Source organism: Brachyhypopomus gauderio, chromosome 5 (assembly GCF_052324685.1).
Source record: "Brachyhypopomus gauderio isolate BG-103 chromosome 5, BGAUD_0.2, whole genome shotgun sequence".
NCBI lineage: Eukaryota > Metazoa > Chordata > Actinopteri > Gymnotiformes > Hypopomidae > Brachyhypopomus > Brachyhypopomus gauderio.
Window position 1 is genome coordinate 16,550,103 of NC_135215.1, and position 10,000 is coordinate 16,560,102.

General features: G+C 45.5%; 1 protein-coding gene across 1 annotated transcript in view; it reads left to right on the forward strand.

The window, feature by feature from the left end:
• Positions 1–10,000, forward strand: part of khdrbs3 (KH domain containing, RNA binding, signal transduction associated 3) — a 125,584-nt gene that overhangs the window by 70,116 nt on the left and 45,468 nt on the right. The window contains exon 3 of the mRNA XM_077006072.1: positions 1,768–1,884. Coding sequence (XP_076862187.1) covers positions 1,768–1,884 — 117 coding nt within the window. The remainder of the gene's footprint in view (positions 1–1,767; positions 1,885–10,000) is intronic.

A 10,000-nucleotide genomic window follows, 5' to 3' on the forward strand; every position in this document is an offset into this window, starting at 1 on the left:
TGTTTTGTTTATAGCCATTAGTGAAATCTGAGATTATTGACAAGTGTGGTAATTATGAAATTACATCTGACTCTCACATTCATGTAGTGTGAATTTAGGTAGTTATATGTCATAAGTTTATGTCTGATCTATTCTACACTGAGTCTGCTGGTGTTGAGGTTGTTTTAATGATATGTCACTGGGATGTTGGGGTTGTGTTAGTGATACGTATGGGGTGGCGGTGTTGGGGTAGTGTTAGTGACATGTCTGGAGTGTTGGGGTTGTGTTAGTCATATTACTGGGGTGTTAATAAACATTTACATTTACATTTTTACATTTACATTTTTTGGCATTTGGCAGACGCTCTTATCCAGAGCGACTTACATTTTAATCTCATTTTTTATACAAGTGAGCAATTGAGGGTTATGAGCCTTGCTCAGGGGCACCTCAGTCATAGGACAGGTCTGGGAATCGAACCCGGGACCCTTCGGTCACAAGACCAGTTCCCTAACCACCAGGCCATGACTGCCCCAGGTACAGGGCAATAAACAATAAACAGGTCGAAAAAACCATAGCAGACACAGGTCACCTGAGCTCTGATAAGTCTTTTTTTCTCTTTCTCTCTTTGTCTCTCTCTCTTTACTCTTCTCACTCCTTCTCTCTCTCCTGCCATCTCTCTCTCTCTCTCTCTCTCTCTCTCTCTCTCTCTCTCTCTCTCTCTCCTAATCTCTGTTCTTCCCACACTCTGTCCTTCTCTTCATTCTCTCATCTTCTCTCATTAGGGCTGGGTCTTTTTTTTCTCCCTCCCCCTCCTTCCCCCTGTCTTCCATCCTCTCTCTCTCTCTCTCTCTCTCTCTCACACACACACACACACACACACCCAGGCTTTCATTCTGCTGTTCTTTCTCCCTGTCACTAGCCTTTCTAAGGTAGTTATGTTAGTTTGACCAGTGGCACTAATGACGTCACCGTATTGGTGAAACAAACTTAACTGGCTTAGAGCTTTGAGGTGCTTAGCAGGTGTCCACCCCCTTCTCCTGTCATGGTTCACAGCCACAGACTGAATAGCTCTGTAGGGTGAAAGGTCAAATGGTGTCAAAGTGCAAACCAGCCAATCAGGACCGCCGGAACATAATTACTTCCCACAGAGGCATGGACTGTGTCTTCCAGGTGAAGCAGAGCAGTATTTAGTATTAGTATTAGTATTTTAGTATTAGTATTAGTATTTAGTATTAGTATTAGTATTTTAATATTAGGACTGTGATGTGTAATATCACTCCAGTCTGTGTGATTTTGATTCTACACAATGAACTCAGTGTTACTCTGTGAGACCTCCATGATTTTGTGTGAAGTCCACAGCTGTACTGTCATGTGACTGGGAGTTCAGTGTCTCGTTACTGGACACTGCAGACTTGTGTAGAGATGCCATATTTCTGAAATTACAACTGGTAGTTTCTTTTTATTTCTGAAATTGGAAGTGCAAATCCAGGTTATTCAGAAAAATAAAATGTATGTGTTTTAAAGAACAAGATTTAAAGATGGGCAAATGCAACACGATTTCATATAAAATAGTTTGTATATATTATATAATAAACATAAACCTGCTGTTGACATTACCTGTCTGACACATGATAACTCTTTCCCAGAGGGGAGTGAAAAGTATTGTCAAATGTGTTTATGCAATGTGTTTATGCAGTGTGTGTGTGTGTGTGTGTGTGTGTGTGTGTGTGTGTGTGTGTGTGTGTGTGTGTGTGTGTGTGTGTGTGTGTGTGTGTGTGTGTGTTTCAGTTTAATTTTGTGGGCAAACTGCTCGGTCCCCGGGGGAACTCCCTAAAGAGACTACAGGAGGACACACTGACCAAGATGTCCATCCTTGGGAAAGGCTCCATGAGAGACAAAGAGAAGGTAAAGCCTCCTTCCTCCCCCTCCTCTATCTCTCCTCCTCTCCTCCCCCTCCTCTATCTCTCCTCTCCTCCTCTCCTCCCTCCCCTCTCCTCACCTCTCCTCTCCACTACGCTTTGTACAGCACACATTCAGAGTGGAAAGATAAAATATAAAACAAAGATAAAATAGTTAAACAAAATAAATTTACACGAACATGGAATAAAATAAAATTAAGTAAAAATTCATTTAAAAAAATGTCACAAGTTGAACGTGCAGTGCTAAAAGTGCTCCGCCCAAGATGGCAGATGGAGGTGATACATTTAGTTAAATTGTTCCATCACAATAACTCATGCTGCAATTGAGAAGAGACTTTGGTCGGTCCACTTTACCAGGACTTCTGCCTGCACCTTATAATACTCACCAGGGGACGGGGTTGGGGGTTGGGGGGGTAATGGGGTATCATAAAGAAGAGCCCTGGCCTTGGCATCCTGAGAGAGGGAGGGAGGAGGGAGATGGAAAGTGTAAGAAGGAGAGAGAGATGGAGAGAGATTGAGGAAGAGAGAGACAGAGAAATGGGGAGACAGAGAAAGAGAGGGACAGAGAGAGAGAGAGAGAGAGAGAGAGAGAGAGAGAGATAAATGACTGAGCTCTTGTCCCTGCAGTAGTTGGCTCACCTGGTGAGCTGCTGCGTTTCCTACCACACCTTCCTCGTTAACCCCACACCGTACCAGCTGATTGGTAACACAGCACTTCCAAGACTTCAGTAATTATTTCATTTCTACCTCACCTTGCTTGTGCGGGATGTCAGACAGATGTCCTGCAGGCATGTCGTCAGAGCAGGGCCACCAGACTGTGCTGTGTGCGCTCCGATCCCACACACCTGAGCCATCTGGAGAAGGTCTGGATCATTATCTGCTGTAGATGAGAAGTGGCAAACTGCTCGTCTCTCTAGCAGTCGTTTGACAAATATTCTCAATTAAAAGAAAACCTTATAACACTTTATTTAAAAATATTATAAACCTAATTATACAGTGAACACTGAGCTAAGACTTATACTGAAATACACTAGCTTGTGTGTGTGTGTGTGTATGTGTGTATATGTGTATGAGTATGTGTGTGTATGTGTGTGTGTGTGTGTGTGTGTGTGTGTGTGTATGTATATGAGTATGTGTGTATGTGTGTGTGTATGAGTATATGTCTGTGTGTGTGTGTGTGTGTATGTGTGTGTGTGTGTATGTGTATATGTCTGTGTGTGTGTGGATGTGTGTGTGGATGTGTGTGTGTGTGTGTGTGTGTGTGTGTGTGTGTGTGTGTGAGCCTGGTCAGACCCACATTCGCTGAGCTACGATGACAGATAAGACATAACATGATGGAAGCTTCCAGAATGTCGGGCCGGTTTCCTGCACCACCAGCTCTGTCCTCATGTTCATATTCACGAGCTCTCAGCAGGTGCCTGGAGCAGCGTGACTCCAGCACTGTAGCAGCAGGTTGGGTTCTAGCTCCACCAGGAAGGTGCACACCAGCTCCTCACAACACCCATCACTGCCTGCGGTACATACAGCACACGCTCAGTGTGATTTGCAGGAAGGGGCCACATCTTTGTAGAAACGATTGTTGCTTGGTCCGTACAGGTATACCTCGTTTAAATGTTTCATACAAATCCCAGGGCAGGTTCAGTCATTTTTGTTTGCAGTGAAGTGATCAGTGTTATCAGAAATACTGCTTACATCAGCTGACATCAAGCTTTCACAACAGTGTTTAGACATTAAAAAACCCACATACTGTACACTCCATAGGAGTTGTTTCTTATACATCTAAGTAGTGCAGACGTTTCTTGACTATGGAGCAAACAGCTGGCATGCTATGAAGTCTACAATGAATTCTTATATATTGATTAAAAAATAATAATAAGTTAATGGCCTATACAAAACGGAAGTCAAAATGCGGTTTCTGTGCACCTATGCAAACTTCAGCTCTATCCTAAAGGAGTTTGGGGCTACATGGCCCTGAGGGGTAAACATGTCTCTGGTCCGACAGTATTACTTCTGAAATATCTAATGTTGATAATACACCACAGCAGAAAATCGACTTTTTTCTGTTCTCTCCTCGTCTTACTAAAGATGGCTTCAGATTAAAATGGTTCCCATGACAGCTATGTGTCAGAATGATCTGATGATTTATATCAGACCCTTTTTTCATATTGTTCTACTGTCTTTCTTCGTAAATGAAGAATGTCTGGTAAAACGTGGTCTGCAGAGCCTCTATTGTAGGAGGGTAACAGTGTTGGAGTCTGGGAGATGGGACATTTGTCCCCGGACCCTGCGGCTCCCGTTTGGGTCCTGAAGACACTGGTGACCAGGGTGAAACCAGGACCAGAGCTATTCCTCTCTCTGCTGTGAATGTGATGTCTCCTTACGTGGACAGGGGCTTCGCTACAGTTGCTGCACTACGTAGACCATATATGCCTGTCAGAGAGAAGCTATCACATTATAGTAGGGTTTAATAAGAGATGCCAAGTTCTATGGAGGGGAGGGGCCATGGAGGAGAGGGGCAGCTCTGCTGTTGCTGATTGGTTGTGGTGTTGTGTGCGTGGACACTGGAGAGTGGACAGGTCAGGTGTACCTGAAGGTTCTGAATTGGGCTGATAGGTGTTTAGCCCACCAGACATTCTCTCTCTAGCTGTTTAATGGCCATGAACGATGTTCAAATAATCGCCTCATCACATCAGTTATTCTTTTCTCATTCCTAAATTCTCAGTCTCGCTCTCTCTTTCATCCCTTCTTTTGCTTCTTTTTCTTCTTCATTCCCCTTCTGTTTTCATAGATCACCTGTGTTCTTAGATCTCCTGTGTTCTTAGATCTCCTGTGTTCTTAGATCACCTGTGTCATTATTAGATCACCTTTGTTATTAGATTGTCTGTGTTCTTAGATCACTTGTATTCTTAGATCATCTGTGTTATTACATCATCTGTGTTATTAGATCACCTGTGTTCTTAGATTCCCTGTCTTCTTAGATCACCTGTGTTATTAGATCACCTTTGTTATTAGATCGTCTGGGTTCTTAGATCACTTGTGTTCTTAGATCGCCTGTATTCTTAGATTGTCTGTGTTATTACATCATCTGTGTTATTAGATCGCCTGTGTTCTTAGATTGGCTGTGTTATTAGATCACCTGTGTTATTAGATCGTCTGTGTTCTTAGATCGCTTGTGTTCTTAGATCGCTTGTGTTCTTAGATCACCTGTGTTCTTAGATTGTCTGTGTTATTAGATGATCTGTGTTCTTAGATCAACTGTGTTAATAGATCGTCTTTGTTATTAGATCGCCTGTGTTCTTAGTTTATGTTCTAATAGCCTATATTTCAAGCGTTCCATTGCAGTCTTATATTTACACTTTATAATTTGCTTGCTGATGTCTGTGTACAGTGTTTGTAGTGCCCAAGACACACACACACACGTGTGTACACACAATGCGACAGCGCAGATAAGCCTGTCCTCATAAACACCACATCTGTGTGGAAAATTAGCGTCTCATTAGCTAATCAGAACCTCCCTTAAAGGAACAACATAATTAGATCTCTCTCTCTCTCACACACACACACACACATATATACATACAGTGCTTTTGCAGCCAGGCTTTCACACCTCCTGTGGGGCCAGACTCCACCCTTCCTGCTGGCTGAGTACTGTTGATTTAAATGTATTCCTTCATCATTATCCAATTTCCATTTTTTAGTTTTTTGCAGTCGTCTCAATATTATGTGCACTTTTTCAAAACACTTCACACATTCACCATATCAATAGATGATCTGAACTGAACTGTCTGTATTGCATTGCGTTGACGCAAACGGCATCACAGGCATTTCAATCACTGCTTCCAAAATTCACAAATGCTTATCTCATTGAAAAGTCTGTACAACTACAGCACATTTTGCATTTAGATACTCTGTTCAAAACAGTTAACTTTCAGTTCAAAAGCCCACAAACGTCTGATCATGGTGGATGGAAATATTCTGACAGACCAGTAAAAAAAGACACTTGTTTTAGCAGAAGGCTTATTCATTTTTTGCTTATATACTTGTTACCATGGATGCAAAAGTGGTCATACTTGTGTTGAAATGTGCATGTATAACCAGAAAGTTGGATGTAGTTGTCAGTGATGAGATTACTGCTATTACTGCAGCACGTGTCCTGCTGAAACACCTGGTAGTGTCTCCACTCTACCCAGGTGGGCTCTCTGCCCTGTTTCTATATATTCTGTATGGTGTTGAAATGTGGTTACAGTATTGATTTGGACTATATTATATATTATGACTATATTTGTTATAGATTCTTTATATTTTTCTTTTTTGAAACGATATGATGGAATCCAGCAACCCCCCCCTGAGGACTACTTCAGCTTCTGTCATGTGTTTACCTTACATTGTGTTACATGATACAGTAAACGTTATTCTGTATTTGCGATATGGTCAAACACTCATTCATTTACAGTTGAGTGTTAAACACACATCTGGCTCCGCCACTCATCTGTCTGTCAAGTCTGTGTTTGTCGTGTCTGTGTTCGTCTTTTGTTTTGATTCCGGTTTCCCTGCCTGGTTATTTATAACCTCACCTCTCGTAATTAATCTCATGAGTTTCTAGATAGTAGTGTTAGGCCTGTCACTATAACAAAATTTTCAGAACGATATATTGTCCCAGAAATTATTGCGATAAACAAAAATATTGTCATTTTAAAGTGCCATTATAGATTTTTTTCTTGCTTCTGGGCTCCTCAAAGGAGCTTTAAGACAATGTGCCACAATAATAATATAGTATAACATTAGTATAGCATAATAATACAATTACACCAGTTTGCAGTAATGTAATGTATTGTAATGCTCATGTATGTGGTCATATTTGAGCTTGACCACATATCTGTAGTGGCAGAGTAAAATGAGGTGTCTTTAATTTCCTTCAGAACGCCATCTTTCACTTCATTATATAAGGTTGGAATGGCAGTTTGGGAGATATAGGTTTTCTTTGGCAGTTAATACTTCTTGTCAAATCTTTGCAGCATGTTTATAAATGTTTTCTTTTCGACCGTATTTAACGGTAGCATCTCTTTGGCTACATAACGAGTTAAGCCTGGTTTATACTTGACGCGTCGTGAGCGGCGCGAGGGTCCTCGCGGCGAAAATGACGTAATCGTGGTGGCACCGCCCGTGCGCGAGGGCCTCAGAGGTCGTGCACCTCTCGAATTTTGTAACTTCGTGCCTCAGTGCAATGAACAAAGTCATGTTTGCAGGGTTCATACACCTTTACAAGGTGGAATTAAAGCACTTGTACGTCACTTTAAAGGTCCATTTCAATATTTCCCAGCACGTTAAACTTAATTAAGTTAAATATTTGTGTGACGTGCGGGCAGGGCGAAGGACGAGACACGGGAATCCTTGCTTTCGTGGCAAAACGTCACTTTTAATCACAGATAACGGTTGCGCAATAGCGCACGGGCAACACAGTTTAAACACACAACGTGCAGACTTAGATAACGACGAGCACAGGACACTGCGCGAGCGCACATTAAATAGACAGACCACATTAGCCCCATGTGATTACGAGACGATTCACAGGTGAGACACATTATTCACACAACAAAGCTATCACCACGGAGTTCCGAAAACGCAGACAGAGCACGTGGACAACGTTTACACACGCCCAAAAGGGAGGGGCCGGGGTCCTCAACGTGACAATTTGTACATATACTCAAAATAATTAGCTTTTTATCACATTATTTAATGGTTGTTTATTTTCAAAAAGCCCCATCTTAACGTCTTCACTTTCTCTTGTACCGTTCTGCGCGGGGCAGAACAGGGAGGCGGACACAAACGTTGAGGAGAGCGAGATTTATTTAAGGAAATTCCAAGAGCAGAGTCGTAATCCCGGGCGCAGGTCATAACGGGAGGGCAGTCCATACACGAAATATACACGGGCATAATACGAACAAGGAAAACAACAAGGCAGGTAAACCAGGGGAGAACAGGCAAAACACACGGAGGACGGGAAACACAAAAGAGCGAACTCACGCAATGGCAACGAACAGGCATAAACAAAAAGACCGATACGGACATGGGACACACAGGGACTTTTATACACAGAACTAGACAAGGATCAGGTGCAAACAATGACGACAGGGGCGTGGTAACAAACGAGAAATCACGGAGACAAACGAGCAGGGCGGGATAAACAAGCAGGGAATACAGACATGAGGGAACCCAGAGTGACAGCTACGAGAGGGGGCGTAGCCCTACGTGACAGAACCCCCCCATCAAAGCGTGCCACTCCGGGGCCGGGCCGGGGCATGGCGTTACAGGCAGGGACAGGGCGAGGCACGGGAGCAGGACTGGGAGCAGACACAGGAGTCGGGCCAGGGGACAGGGTAGAGGCATACACGGAGGCAAACACGGCTTGGACGACTGAGACAGACACAGGCACAAGGTAGATCACAACTTGGGGAACAGACATGGGGACAGGGACAGAGACGACACCACAGGAAACAGACACAGGAACAGGAACACAGACCTTGACAGACACAACCACGGGGACAGGAACCAAAACAAAACCAGGGACAGGTCTGGGGAACATGGGGAACCCGGGCACAGGAGCAGGAACACAGGGCGGAGCAAACAGTACACGGAGTCCATGCCCACATGTGGGCAGTGCAGTCTCTGGGGCAACAGGCAGAGCCGGCCGGCGGGCAGCGGGAACAGGCGGGGTCCGCTGGCGGGCAGCGGGAACAGGCAGGGTCCGCTGGCGGGCAGCGGGAACAGGCAGGGTCCGCTGGCGGGCAGCGGGAACAGGCAGGGTCCGCTGGCGGGCAGCAGGAACGGGAGCCGGCGTGGACGACCCCTCCTGGGTCGCGGGGACAGGAACCGGTGTGGACTGCCGACGGGCAGCGGGGACAGGAACCGGCGTGGACGACCCCTCCTGGGTCGCGGGGACAGGAACCGACGTGGACTGCCGACGGGCAGCGGGGACAGGAACCGGCGTGGACTTCCGACAGGCAGCGGGGACTGGAACCTGAGGTGAGGAGATGCGCTCGGGGGGCGGAGCTGCCAAGCCGACGTCCTCAGGGGGCGGAGCCGCCAAGCCGATGTCCTCGGGGGGCGTGTCCGCCAAGCCGACGTCCTCGGGGGCCGTGTCCGCCAAGCCGACATCCTCGGGGGGATGGAGCTGCCAAGCCGACGTCCTCGGGGGGGCGGAGCCGCCATACTGACGTCATCGGGGGGCGGGACCGCCAAGCCGACATGGCCAGTACTCCCCCCCAAAAAATACTTGGGGGTGTCCAGCCAACGTCTCATCGCAGCAATTAAACTCACCAGAGTCTCGCTCCCTCGCTGTGCCCTTGTAGGATCGGTCTTTATGTAACGTTCTGCGCGGGGCAGAACAGGGAGGCAGACACAAACGCTGAGGAGAGCGAGATTTATTTAAGGAAATTCCAAAAGCAGAGTCGTAATACCGGGCGCAGGTCATAACGGGTGGGCAGTCCATACATGAAATATACACAGGCATAGATACGAACAAGGAAAACAACAAGGCAGGTAAACCAGGGGAGAACAGGCAAAACACACGGAGGACGGGAAACACAAAAGAGCGAACTCACGCAATGGCAACGAACAGGCATAAACAAAAAGACCGATACGGACATGGGACACACAGGGACTTTTATACACAGAACTAGACAAGGATCAGGTGCAAACAATGACGACAGGGGCGTGGTAACAAACGAGGAATCACGGAGACAAACGAGCAGGGCGGGATAAACAAGCAGGGAATACAGACATGAGGGAACCCAGAGTGACAGCTACGAGAGGGGGCGTAGCCCTACGTGACATCTCTCATGTTTCGTCCTGGAATTACAAGAGGCTCGTATTTGTTAACGTAATACAAGAGAACTGTTCAGTCAGACAGATATTTGTTGTGAAACGAACAAATTTCAGCACAAATTCCAGCACTTTTCAAACCTGAAGCACAATGCAACATTAAACTTTGTCAGGTAATGTTCCTTCTACTGTTTTGAGGGGTGTTTCTTTATACTACCACATATCATTTCGAACAACAACGCTTCCACCGTTCGCGGAGGTTCGCGGGAGGTGGGCGGAAT